Genomic DNA, 15073 nt, shown 5'->3' on the forward strand with positions numbered 1-15073 from the left:
ACTCGAACAGGCTGGCACTTTACAACACACAAACTGGATTGTTATAATCAATACTGAGACCAAAAAAGAGGGGCAAAGAAAATTAAAGGGATATTTCAGGTCAAGTAGTTTGTGTTTGAGCGTCTGTGTGCTGTTGATTACCACTTAAAAAGAATTTGGGCTCACTGCAGTTGGTATATATTTAAAAAAAAAAAAAAAAAAAAAAAAAAAAGTTTTAGCTTGCAAGAGTTATGTACATTCTATGTAAACCTGTTGGGCAAACATACAGCAACCACAAACGCGGTCAATAGAACTTCAAATAAATTCAACCTATGTATTTTGTGAATCCATGTAAAGATGTATCCATGTAAATGTTTCATTTAATTTTTTTTTTTTTTTTTTTTTTCTAACTTTGACATTTTAATCACATTTGAATAACTCTATCTTCCGGTGAAATCACATTTCTCTGATGACATATGGGTGTAACACCCACATCTCAAAATCCAATCAACAACTGATGGATAGAACCAAGTCCCCACCCTACTTTATCCTTTTTCACTCAGATGTACGTTACGATACTGAAGAAAAGATCTCTCAACTTACGTTTTATCTCAACATTTACTTGAATATAAGGCATTTGCATTTTTGTTTGGATATATGAAAATCTGCTTTTCCCTTTCACAAATTAGAGAAACTCCCTTAATTTAGGATTAAAACAGAGTTTATGCTAACTTAGTGTAGAATTTATGGCCTTTAGTTGTGCAGTACCAGCTATTATGTACTAAAACAGCAGTGCAATAGGCAAAGCATATGGCTTCTTTGGCACCTCAGTTCCTTTGTGTTGTTTTTATCTGGAAATTTACATGGTTGTGTTTTTTTTTTTTTTTTTTTTTTTTTTGGACTGTGTCTTTGTCTGTAGCAACATTACATAATGTGGACACAGGCTATGCCAAATTTAAGACATCTAACACACACCTTCAAGTGAAATGTCATTTTTCTTTCAGATGGGTTATCAAAATACTCCTAACATTTTGTGGCTCATGTTTGTTTGGGCAAACAGTGATCATTGCATCAAACTCACACCATTAGTTCAGCAAGAAGTTGATGTGTCAGATGGGTCTGATAAAATGGAGCGATGTATGATACGATGATACAGCTTTTGGTTTTTTAAGAAGAGTATGAGTACATGATCACAGTATCTTAGGGTGTTTTTACACTGGCAGTTTAGTTTGGGACAGGGCACGGTTCGCATGAAAAATGGCTAATGTGGACCTGGGTGCGCAGCGGGGTACCGAACCCGAGACTACCTGAAGGAGGTGGTCTGAGTTCAGTTGCACTCGAACTGTGCTGTGATTCGTGTGAATGTGAAAGCAACACGGACTCAGGTATGCCCTTGTTCAGGAAGTAAAGTGTATTTGTGCATAGCAAGTGCAATCAGGGCAGCAAATTAATGGAAATTTCTCAAAAGAGGCAAGCAGCAGAAAACTGCCTTATGCGACGCGCATACAGTAAACCCAAGTGTCATTTACTCAGCTGCGTATAATAGCACCAAATTAATAAAAAAACACAATATATTGACCCGTGTTCTGTTCTCTATCTTGCACCGTGCATGTTTGTGATAACATATGTTGCAAATGCACCAGGGTTCAATAGAATCGGGTTGAGTGTGAAACCAGACCAACGCTGTGGGGGGCACCGGGAACAATCGTGCTCGGACTTGGACCACAGCAAACGTGCCCAGTGTAAAACGCCCTTAGCTTCTAGTTGTCTTCATTCATTAAACTGGTATAAGAGGACATATTTTAACATTTGAAAAAATGACACACGTCACCTTTAAAACCTTCAATGGATATTCGTCTGTATGTTCACCTGTGCTCTGCATCTCATTTGACTTTGGTTTGGAATGCAAATCAAATCGTGTGTTGTAGGTCAATCACAGAGGCCTGTGTGGATGAGACTCACTCTGTTCCTCCTGTTCTCAGTAGTTGGCAGTTACATCAGCCTGCACAGCATATGACAATGAAAGGAGGCTGTCTGCAGCAGAACAGTCTGTACAAAAGGGAGGAAGACTGTGTGATTTGTGCTTGCATTGCACACCCATTTCCTCTTGTTAATTGGCACTTGTATTGGCACTGTCATTAAAGTCGGCATGAAATCAAAATTGTAAAAAGAGTAATTTTTGGCATCATATACAGGAAGATTAGTCCTCTTATTAGAGCACCTTCATTTTAAGAAAGACTTAAACTCTTGATTGTGGCCGTACTCCTCTAGTTCCATAGGTGCTGCAAGAAAATAGTCCAAACGTGAACTTTGATTCAGTGTGATCTTGCAATGCACATTTTTTTGCTTTGCCGCACGTGCCAGTGAAGATACCTTTTTTTTTTTTTTTTTTTTTTTTTTTTTTTTTTTTTAAATTAATACTTTTATTCAGCAATGATTAAATTAATCAAAAGTGACAGTAAAGATACTTAAATTGTTAAATTGTTACAAAAGATTTCTAATAAATGCTCTTCTTCTGAACTTTCTATTTATCAAAGAATCCTGAAAAAAAAGTATCACTGTTTCCCAGTGATTAAAGTTCTTAGTTGCTACGAAGGATTTCCATTTGATTGCAGAGAGGCCATGTATTAAAAATTAGTGGGGGCGGGGGCAAAAATTGCATTAAAATGAACAAAAATGCCCCTCAAATTCAAGATACGGTAACAGAAAATGCGCAGTTAGATTAATCCAGTACAACTGTCCCGATTAGTGTTGTCAAAAGTACCGGTACTTCGGTACCAAGTCGGTACTGAAATTTTGAAAATGTGACGATACCAGCATTTCTGTAGTACCGGGAGTACCGAGTATACGGGTATATTCGGTACCCACTGATAGGGCTGTGCCAGTATTTATGTGAATATGACACGAGTGAAGCACAAAGCTTTGTTTCTAAAGAAATAAAAGGTTAGCAATTAAATGTGACATCGCAGCCATGGAAACATTTGGATTCATGCCCAATGAGAGAGGTACGTGAGTCCATATTTGAATCTCTGTTTCTTTTCCCAAATCTCCACTCACGCAGGGGATTATAACGTTTCTTTCTTTCGCTTGTTATTAGACTTCATAAGGCGCGTCAAGTTTATTTGTATAGCGCGTTTCACACGCAGCGATTTTTAGTTTCGCTTTCTCTGGCAGCGCAAAATCAAACCTAGCCTGAATGTCTTGGCCCTACTGAAGATAAAACTCGCTCTTCAGACCTTTTACATCAAGTGTCAGTAGCTTGTAACATCAGGAGATAACATGAAGATATTATAAAAGAGATGCTCTTTCCTGCTCGTGTCCCACATCCCTCTCAAAGCGCAGAGCGGTAAGCTATATGACACATCTTTGTGTGGAAATAAAAAACAGTTTTTTTTTTTTTTTTTTTTTTTTTTTATAAATAACATTTAACTTTCTTATTTTTTAGTTAACCATTATTTACTGATATTTGTTTCATAGTTTTACAGGCTGTAGTGTGTCGTTTCACTGACGGAATAGCTAAAATAAACACGCACGTCTGTTACAAAATGGATGTTTGAGCATTCGTTAATTTATTTTTTTATATTTCAAAATTTATTTTGATTTGTGTGTGTGTATATATATATATATATATACACACACAAACATACACGCGCTCCAAATATTTATATGTATGATTACCATCATATTTAATGTTTATAAAATAGGCTAGTTAAATAAAATAGTAAAATAGTTCTGACAGATTTTCCTGTGGTACCGAAATTGGTACAGAGAACCGTAAAATTTTAATGGTATTGGTACCATGACAACACTAGTCCCGATTAAAGTGAAAATGAACAAAAGGTGCTGATTGCAGCATTAGGCTATATTTAGATCTGCTCACATTGCATCAAATTTCTTTTCACATGTTTCTGTTGATTTTATGAATGCAATGGCCAATCAGAGGTTTACTTTGAAAACACTCACTGACTGAATTCTGTACTCTTGAAAATTCTCTCATCATAAACACAACGTGCAAATTCTTTGTAAGTAAAGAGGTGTGTTGTGCAGTGTAGACAGTTTGTTTGATTATAACAAGAGATTTTGAGAGCATGCAGAACTTGTGCGCTTCAGTGATGGGGAACATTTTTTGCTTGCTTTCTGTAAATAATTTATTTGCTATTTGAATAACCTTTTTGTTTTTCATGCTGCTAAGATAACCACTGTCTTGATTTTCTAATGCGTAAGAATGCAATAAACTAATTCATAAAAGGTTCTTAACTTGTTTTGTCTGTTCAACCTTCAACAATATGACCAGACAAATACAGTGAAGACGATGGAGTGTTGATTTACATTTGATTATTCAACCTGAAGACTGGAGTAATGATACTGAAAATACAGCTTTGGCATCACAGGAATAAGTTGCATTTAAACATGTATTGAAACAGAACATTTATTTTAATATTTTTAGAATATTTCAAGATATATTAATATAATAATTTATTATATTTTTAATCAAATAAATGAAGGCTTGGTGAGCATAAGAGTCTTTTTTTTTTTTCAAAAAGTTTTTTTTAAAAATCTTACCGACCCCATATACATATTTGCATATAGAACCTGGTCCTCTAGGTCTCTTAAAGTCTGGCTCCATCCCAAACTTTGCTTGTCCTTGTCACACACTCTCTTACTCAGTAAATAGTGCACAGTCTTTCACCTCCCTAAGTAAATGATTGCTTTCCCATGAACATTCAGCAGTTAGCTGTGTTGAGATAGGCCTTCGGTTTCTCTGGCAATGGTTTCTTTTATCCCTCTCACTCTATACTACTCTACACTCTATACTCTATACACTCTATACTACTTAGTTTTCTGTGGGCCCTCACACATGCCTGTCATTTCTAACCTACATGAGTTTGAAGGGAAAGGAGTTCAAGAAAAAAAAATGTTTACAGTCATGATTACACACCAGTTCTGCATGTTACACGCATGAGTCCTCAGCTCTGCCTTTGTGTGGAAATACCAAATGTGACATGGACTAAATGGAAGGACTGCTTTTTTTGTGTCTCTTTTGATCTGTCTCTGTTCTTGGCTTAGTGATCTTGAGCTGCTTCAGAAAAAGATTAATATTTATTTATTTTTTATTTTTTTATAAATAGAATTTTTTTGATACTGACTTGACTGTACGTTTCTGAACAAATTAGTTTAATTTTGGTAGATCTTTAATTAAATGTTTATATGTACGTTCAACTCTGCAGTCTGATAACTACTAATAAATGATTACTTGTGCATGTATTCCAAACTAAATTCTGAGAATCAAAGGGCTATTAAGTTTTGCATAAAACTCTCACATGTGAGTTTAATGAATTGGGTACTGTGTAATTATGACCAAGACTTTAATGTTTAATGTTCAGCAAACAAACATGCTTTGATTATTTGAACCATTGATGAGCCACAAAAAATGAAACTCTCAGCCTTTTTGGTAATCTTTTTTTTTTTTTTTTTTTTTGTCATAAGCAGAATATGCTTGAAATGAAGAGTGAGACAAGCTGTTTATGTTAGAGGAATGTCTGCAGGACAGAAATGCTGTACTCTGCTGATCCAGACACTTCTGCAGTCCTGCCATGGGCCCCCTGTGGTACAATAGCACCAGTGACAGAGCTGCAGTCTGTGTGCCAGACTCGTTTGGCTCAGGACCCTCCGTTTGGACAATTACCCTCGCATAAAAATTGAGCCTTTTGTTAAATATTTGATACTAATTGTAAAAACTACGATAACTACATTCAATACCTCACGCGACATTGAATTGAATTCTAATTGGAATGAGAAGTGGAATTTACTAGGACTGCAACAACTAATCCATAAAATCAATAATAATCGACAATGAAAATCATCAACAACGAATGTCATTATCGATTAGTCGCGTCTGCCCTCCGTGCACGGAAAACTTTCGCCAGTCGTGTCAAATTACAACACAGAATAACGCATTTCGTTGGACAAAATGCATCTAAAAATAGTGGAGGAAACAGAGTGAGCTGCTGCGGGAAAGGTATGTGATCCAAACTGCCCAAAACATGAGAATTCTTTATTTTAAGCTTCAAGCTAATGCATTAGCGTGATGTTTAACATGGAATGCCATGCCAGGTGCTTTGACAGCGCAAAACTTTCATTTTACGGTTATATCCTTACCTGTGAGTTACAAATTCACGCGGGTGTCTGCATTAAACATCAGAGTTTACGGAATGAGCACCATTGCTCGTATGCGCGTCAAACAGACGGGATGCATTAGGTAAGGGAGACAATTAATATTCAGCGCAAAATATTCATTTTGCTGAAATATCTGTTTTTGCACTTTAAATTTAGGTTTAAAAGTCAACATGTAATTCAAGTATTTTATGAGGGTGGTAACTGTAATTGAATGTACATGTAAGACGTTTCTTACATTTTACAGAATAAAGAAATGACAGTAACAGGTTACTGTGTCCAGAGTGAATGTGTGTGTTCCAGAGGTGTAAAGAGTACCTGAAAACCATACTTGAGTAAAAGTACTGATACCTTACATCGAAAATGACTCCACTACAAGTTACAAGTAACCAATTCCAATACGACTTGAGTAACAGTCTTAAAGTATCTGATTTTAACAGTACTTAAGTATTTTACTCATGCTGAATGTAGGCTCAGAGATGCACTAGTCTTGAGAGACATACCTGTGAAAATAAGAAACAATTGATTTGTAAGATGAGAAATCAAGTTTATTTTCTAAAATCAAAACAAAACTGAACACCTCAATGCAATAAATTAAGGTCGACACAACAACCTTTTAAACGTCTGCAAACTCTCAAGTCTCAGTTGAGCTCAAGTGCACAGAAAGGCCATAAGTAAACCAATATCCTTCAAAACGGTCTTGTCAATATAGCGGATAAATAAAACAAATGTTAAATAAAATTAAATAGTCAAAGTCTACTGTATGTGCTGGTTTGAGCCTCATCACTAGCTGCAGTCATTTCCTCATCTAATAAATAAAACATCTGCGATCAGCATCTATCTGCTAATGCACTCACATTCACGTAAAGTGTCCTTGTTGACAAGTTTTGGGTGAGTAAAGATAGTAAAGATAGAGTGCCTTCAATGCCCTTAGATGGCGATATCGCTTCTTTATATCAGAAACAAACTGCTGCAGAAAAAGTTAGCTGCCATGAAAAATGTAATTTGTAATTGCATTACTCATCACAAATGAAGTGGAGTAAAAAAGTACATTTACTTGCTCAAAAATGTAAACAAGTAGTGAGTAAAAGTTGCCAATATCTTTGATACTCAGTACAACTACAAAGTAGCCAAAAAGATACTTAAGTACAGTAACTAATTACATTTACTCAGTACTTTACACCTCTGGTGTGTTCCTGCAGAACATTCCTCTTACCTGTTAACACTGAGTTTGTGTTTTTATTTTTATTTTTTTTCCTTATTATCTTTATTATCTTCATTTTTAATGTAGGGATTTAAACTGTCCTTTTGCTTTATAGCTTTTTTGCATATCATAGATATAGATATATTCACTATATGTTTTCATAGCATTCAGTTGGCACATTTGTTTGAAGGACAGCATTGGCCAGGATGTGGAATAGTGTGTTTTGTCAAAATAAAATAAAAAAAGAAAATTGGGCTTGCTTTTCTAGTTAAAAATTACACTTACCGCAAGTAAGGTTTTTTGGGGTTTTTTTTGTATGTTAGTCAAATATAATTTCTTTCCATTTAGTTATTCTTCCTTGAATTCAAAGTTTGCATCCTGTTTTGCTGTTTCAATACAAATCCATAATTTGATTTTAAATTTAAATTGCATTCACAACTAATTGCTGCAAAGCAACCCCTGATTTTTACTCCTAGTTCAGTATGAATAAGTAGCTTTACAATCTTTTCTGTCTGTACCCACCAGGTATGTGTGCAGGTATGCACTTGTAAAAATGAGATAAGTGGAGAGGTGATATCACAGTGGCATTGTGTGAGTTCAGCAAAGGAAATCAGGTCTGTGAAAGTGTCTTATTGACCTGCAGGATGAACAGAGTCACTAATGAACAGTTTCATCTGTCATCAGCCTACCTCTCTACTATTAATAATCCACTGCTCTTACTATCTCTCTTGCTCACTTTCCCTTTCCCCAATTCCTCTTCTCCATCCTTCCTGACCTCATTTCTCATCTCTTCCCTTTTGTATCCCACATTCTTGCCATCTTTTCTTCTTTTTTTTTTTTTCTTTTTTTTTGGCTTGAATGTGTCCTTTGCTTGAGAACAATAGAAAAGTCTTCCACTCGGTTGGTGCCTTTAGTGGGAGGAGCTAAGTGGTCTTAGTTTTGATTGACAGCACTGTGTGCAACTTCAGAGGCTTTGTCTCAATGCTAAGGGAAAGAAGAGGGAAAAGAGGGCAGGGGGTTTGTTCATATGAAGGACCCTCAGTGTAATCCTCACAGGTCAGTGGAGGAAGAGAGAAATGTTCTCCTTTAATTAGAATTTGGTTTCAGAATGATATTTTATAATGTTTTGTTCCTATCCTTCCGTGGGGGGTTACTGATGCGGTCAACCCCACAATCCTCTGTCCTCTTTTCTTCAGAGCTGAAAAGGACCATCTTAAAGCTTTGTTTGCCCACTCCTCCCCCATCCTTGCCCCCCACCCGTGCCATCCTTTCGTTCAGAGAGAAGGAAGGAGGCCATGAAAGGGCCATTCATTTTCAAAACTTTTGTGCTGTTTTAATTTTGCATGAGCCATTAAGATGAGCGCTGTGATTGACGATGGACATGTCATTGGTGTTTTAAGGTCAGGAGCTTGTGCTCTTAGTGGACCTAATGCGTGTTTGCATTGTTTCCAGATGCATTAAACATTAATACTATAAACGTTGTGGGAATTAACATGCTCATCAGTTAGGTGCTGTAAGGTTTTGTTAAATTATAGTAATAACTAGAATTTAGTGTGCTATTTGCATATATATATAATATTGTTTTTTTTCTCTCAGATATGCACACTAACTAATGTTGAAAACTCTGTTAAAGTTTCTGGTCTTGTATTCATTTTTGAATTACCTTTAAATTAAATGGCCTGTTTTCAATTTAAAATTTTGCATTACTCCTTATTACTGTTGGTTGTTTTAATTTCTATTGTGTCAAATATTAAAAAAAAAAATGCAATTTGACCATTTGTTTTATTGTGTCAGACTACTTTGTTGTAGTGGCCATGCCATAAAGTAGAGACAAGGTAGAGGAAACACAGATGGTGTGATATTGAGAGTGGCATCTGTTTGTCAGTGTAGTCGGGTGTTTAAATTCATCTCATTTTAGCTCTTAAAACATTACAGTCTTGTCATCTTCTGTGCCGTCTGTTTCCAAGATGAAATGTTTAGTAATGTTGCAGACGCAGGGGTTAACTGTAATGGTTTAATTGGAGAAAGTCATGGGGTAAGCAGTCACTTGACTAACACACAGCAGCCTCTGTGCTGACCTGGACGCCTGAGCCAACATATTCTTTTTAGTCCTTCTCTCTCTCCCCCCCCCCCACCCCCATCTTACTCCTCTTTTCTCCATCTCCATGTGCATGTGTGCCTTGCTCAGAGAGAAGGAAATGTTTGTTTAAAGGGGTCCTTGATTATGATTTCACTTTTTTAACTTTATTTAGTGTTGCTGTTAGAGCATAAACAACGTCTAAACAAAGTTCAGTGCAAAGGGAGATATTTTCTTTTACAGAAATTGCTTTTTAAGGACTACAACAAGCTTCGTCCTGGGTTGGTGACATCACAAACCCCAAAATTTACATAAACGCTGCAACAAAGGGGGTGAGGTCATGTTGGGCTGCCTTAGAGAAGAGGAGTTGTTGTATTGAAGTGTTGTTACCGTGCTGTCATTTTACGCTGGACTGCTTCACAATCAAGGGTCAATTCAACGCTGGGTTTGACCAAAAGATTAACATGACGGCACATCCTAATCAATGAATCAACTCCACAGCAACTCCATAAATTTATCCACTAACCATTCAGAAATGTCCAGATGCATTCTAAAAGTTGTAACTTCTTCCTGAGTCTCTCCATCAGTGTCCGACTCCAGTTTAAACAATGTAAGGCTGAACACCGTTACTGACAATCGTCATTTTGGCTGCGTAAGATTCTCCAGCTTTGTTGTTGTTGAGCAACCGAAGCGTGAGCTGTTAAAGGAAAGAGGGCCAGGAGCAGCAGCTCATTTGCATTTAAAGGGGCACAAAATGGCGTGTTTTTGCTCACACCCAAATAGGGGAAAATTTGACAATCCTATAATAAATTATCTGTGGGGTATTTTGAGCTGAAACTTCACATTCTGGGGACACCAGAGACTTATATTACATCTTGTAAAAGAGGTATTATAGATCCCCTTTAAGGTTTGATTTATTTTTCAGCTGTTGTGTTTGTCACATAGACAAGGACAGTACAGGCTGTGACTTTTATATTTTTTTTGCGCTTTGGGCATAATCACTGTAAAGGACCTTGAGCAGCTGTTAGATGGGGAACTCCAACACTCACATTCTCATTTAGGACTATTTCCCTTGTGCTTTGAATGTGTGTTTAAATGTGCTGTGTGTGATTATGTGCCTCTAGTGGCACCAAGCAGAATTGCAAAAATAATGGCTTTTTCTAAAAAAGTTTCTCAAATAATCCCCCTTCTACCAATACTCCCCCAAACTCACGCTATTGGTTGAGCCAGTGTTGCTGTGTCATACTGGTCAGGATATCTTTGCACAGTAAACGGAGAAATTAATTTATTATTGGGGGAAAAAAGAAACTTCAACTTTTGTTGATATATGCATGTTTTATTAATTGTTCGCAGTACCTTAAGGACACACAATGTCGCTAAAACATTAAGCAAATTCATCTGTCTGCTTGAAGATATTGTCCCTTACCTAGTGCTGAACTAAACAGTTGTCCTCTGATTCCTCTGCAGTGATAAGGTGAACAGCGTGTCCCGAAGCCAGAATCAGAACACTCTGCTTTTGTAAACCTACAGTAGTTTTCAGGGCTCCAGGCTGTGAATAAATGGTCAAATTTAAAGACATTTTTTTTTCATTTTGATATGCCTAAAATTTGTTAGTGGTTGCACTGGTGCCACCACAGAGCTGCCATACTCTCTTTAAATATGCGCTGCACTTAAGGTGACCAGATTTCTCATGTTGGAATACGGGACGAATGGGCAATATGACCATGATATGAGAAATTTTATTTCACTCTATTCATTGAACATCTTTTGTTGTTTTATTAACATTAATGACAATGACACTTGAGCCATAACCGACTGTATTTACGTGAGATACTCCACACGATGGACATTTTGACAACTGTGTGTGCATTTGACCAATCAGGCGCATGGAGAACTGATCGCGCGCTGTCTGAGAGAGCTGGGATCACGTGCAAGAAAGAGAGTGCGCTTCTGGTGTGTCATTCAGCGCAATTCTGCCTATCCCGCCATCACTAATCGATAACGAATTGTGATTGGATTGTAACTTTGTTCTATAATGAATTGATTGGCCTGTTCTTGCGTGACAGAACACTACTACTACTACTACTACTACTACTACTACTTGTTCTATGATTACCCAGTTGTAATGAAATTTTAGAAAAGATGAAATATGGGACAAAACATGATTTTTTTTTTTCTTTTTTTTTCTTTTTTTTCTTAATAAGTCAGGACACTAAAAATAGAGCAGAAATACGGGACTGTCCCGGGAAAACAGGACGTCTGGTCACCCTAGCTGCACTGCTATTTATGTGTATGAGAAACAATCAAGTGGCAAACTGTGCAAAAGCATAATAATGCAGTTCTGTGCCACACTGCCCCCTCAGTCAGTGCTACCTAATCAGTTGCTGGTGTCATAACTGTACATTTTGGTGGCACTGGTCACTGTTAGTCTGGAGGCCTGACTTTGCTTGGTGGATAATTACTCAATTTTGATCAGTAATGCATTCATTTATTTAACATTGGTGTCATTTATGATTTTACTGTTGCTGCATTTTATATTAGACACTCTATTATTTTACAGTTAAAGTGACACTCTGCTTTGTATAGTGAATTATCATGGCTTATTTAAATCCATTCACTTTACAAACACGGTTACATGCTATAAACCCAGATTTTACTTAAGATCTCCCGCATAGTCAGAATACCTGTAACTGTCAGTGTTGTGTGTTTTTTTTTTCGCTATCTGAAACTAGCAGCTGCAACCAGTCAGTGTACTTGATATGAAGTAAGTCTGGATTAAAGTCACACTTTGACTGTTGGGGAGAAATCTGCTGCCGAGCTCGCTTCAGTGCGGACTCTGCAAAAGTGTGCATCGAGGGTGCTTGCACCCTTCTGAAACCTGAAACAGTCATGTTAACGGACATGCGCACAAGACCGTAAGTGCATATGAGGTTTGCCAGGCTGATGATGACTTCCTTTTGTTTCTGTGTAGTGAAGTTTGTGGAATAGATCGATGCTGAATGTCTTTGCCTTAGTCACCTGTTACTGTTAGTCACCCCTAGTCACAGAGGAACACAATTGTCAGAGGGACATGATGCATGTCTGACCACCAAGTCTGTTCACACGCAGGGGTCGCAGATGGATTTCTGGACAGTGAAAAGAGTGTCTTTTTGAGTGTGTGAGTGCTGTAGATTGGTAACTATATGGTCTTGGGCTTGCCTGGCATCTGGCTGCAGTGATGAATGGGCCGCTTTGTGTGTGTTTATAATCATGCCTTCACTAGAGAGCTTCCTCCCCCCTAATAGACCTCATGGCTCCCACTCAGAACGGCCTGACTAGCAGTCGACACAGTCAGGCACCCGCTGGCAATGCTCTGCCCCTCTCCTGGCATGTTGATAATTGAAGTTAGTGCTGGTGTGTGTTTTGTTGGCCTCTGTGTGAGGGCATCTCAGCGTTTTTAAGATGACGTGCAGTTCAACCATGTGTCATCTCACCACTTGTTTTTAATTATTTCAGTCCTGTATGCAGCAGCTGGACTGAGTTTATAACTTGATGTGTATGTATATTTTGGTCTTGTTTCTAACCAGGCTCACATTTCCCATTGCTTAGTCATGTGATACATGTCACCTGCCACCATGGTGGTGACAGCAGAGCCTTCAGCTGCCCACAATGAACCTCTGAGGTAAACGATAGAGGGCTGTGTTTCCTCTCGGATGATGCGAACAATTAATCAATGATTGCTTAATTATCGATAATAATTTAATTGATAAAACTTACTGATGGTCGATTTAAGCAAGGTTATCATTAGAGTGCATAGTTTTGGGGTGCGGCACAGCTCATTAATGTGATTCAGACTTTAATAGTGCATATATATATATATATAGAGAGAGAGAGAAATGTTTATTCAAAATTTTGTTCACATGCTGTTCACATCCTTCATTTTTATTTTGCATCCATCTTCTCTTTTTACAAAAAGTTTGATGTTTTGTTCTTTTGTACCAGTGAATCAGAATTTCTGTTCAGATACACAAGCAACCACACACACCGCAGTATCAGCCTTGTTCTTGGCAGTAGATAGTAAGCCCTCTGTTGGTGCTGTTCAGCAGCCAGCCCAGCACGCAGAGAGGAGAGGGCATGATGGGCCACAGCAGCAGGAATGTACTGAATGCGACCAGCTAACAAGCGAGCTCTTGATAGAGAAGACGGATGTTTAAACACTGACACGCACACTTTTGCCTTCCCTTTAAATGATTGTTAGTTGTTTAGATAAGTGTTTGGAGATGAGCTGTTGTCAGATTGTTGAGTATTGGTCATTAGTTTCTCCTGACTTGAAGGTAACATCTTGCAGATTAAAGTAGTTTTGCTAATTTCAGTTTCATTGGTCTTCTCAATTTTTTTGTCAAACTGTCATTTGCAATTGAAGTGGACTAGTGGAGGAATGCTTGTATAACTGAATGACTGTATAATTGTTTGTTGTAAATCTGTCATTAGCCATGTTTCCATCCACCTATTTTTATGCACATTTTGGGATATCGCATTAAAAAAAAACATCGCTGGATTGGAAACGCCAAGATGCACATGAATTCTAAAAATGTGCATAAAAAAACTTGTGCACTCAGAGTCGGATACATTTTTTTTATTCAATACAAAAACATGCGCATAAACTACGATGGAAACCCTTTTACCGAATAAATTCCTTGATGCGCATCAAAAAAGACATGTGACTTTGCGATGGGACGGCATAACTGGATCAACCAGCGGACCGATCTCGTTGCACTGCATCTGAAATACTGTTTAGATCATTCTGTAATGCCTGAGCAAAGTTTGTCGTTAAAGTGGTTCGGTATAATTTCCTCCCAGAACCACCTCTCACGGTTGCGTTCACAAACACCAGGCATCTGAATGCAAGATAACATGACAACTTTTATTGCGTTTCGTCTGCGTGCTCTGAAGTGCAAATAATTTATTATATACGAAAATTATTACATATAGTGGCTTCTACTGCAGCAACTTCCATTTTTGTTAGTGATATTTAGCACCACTTTATCAGGAAGTGATGATTTTGTTCTCTTCGACTCACTGGATGGAAACAGTACTTTATTCGCAAATGATTTCTCATGCATCATGCAGTTGCTGCAGATTTGTCGTTACACATTCATGAAGCGAATTTGAGTTCGTCCTTTCAAGGTCGCCTGGCAAGACCGGTCTCAATGAGAACGCAAGTCCGTTCTTTTGCGTTCTTAGAATTGATAAACAGCTCATGTCTACATGCCTAAATGCATTGAGTTGCTGCCATGTGCTTAGCTGATTAGATATTTGCATTAAAGAGCAGTTGACAGGTGTACCTATTAAAGTGAAATGAATTAGTCTGGCCAGTAAGTGTGTTATGTCTAATTCGTACTCTTTCTTTCCTTTCAGCCTTTCTTCAAACTGCACAATTTGCGAAAGCTGGGCCTCAGTGACAACGAGATTCAAAAATTGCCGCCCGACGTTGCCAACTTCACACAGCTGGTGGAGCTGGACATCTCCAGAAATGGTGTGCAAACCCTCTTAAATGTCTTGTTCCTGAAAAATAGACCTGCTGTCTTAAACTGCTCCCATCTAGAGATATTTACACACACTTCCTTACATATCCTGTGTGTTTCCTTATACAGAGCACT

General features: G+C 37.7%; 1 protein-coding gene across 15 annotated transcripts in view; it reads left to right on the forward strand.

Annotated features, from left to right (window-relative positions):
• The window catches only part of scrib (scribble planar cell polarity protein), a 92415-nt gene that overhangs the window by 29087 nt on the left and 48255 nt on the right, over positions 1-15073 (forward strand). For all 15 annotated transcript variants that reach the window (XM_051899237.1, XM_051899242.1, XM_051899235.1 and 12 more), the window contains exon 2: positions 14832-14949. In XM_051899237.1, coding sequence (XP_051755197.1) covers positions 14832-14949 — 118 coding nt within the window. The remainder of the gene's footprint in view (positions 1-14831; positions 14950-15073) is intronic.

Source organism: Ctenopharyngodon idella, chromosome 7 (assembly GCF_019924925.1).
Source record: "Ctenopharyngodon idella isolate HZGC_01 chromosome 7, HZGC01, whole genome shotgun sequence".
NCBI classification, from domain to species: Eukaryota; Metazoa; Chordata; class Actinopteri; order Cypriniformes; family Xenocyprididae; genus Ctenopharyngodon; species Ctenopharyngodon idella.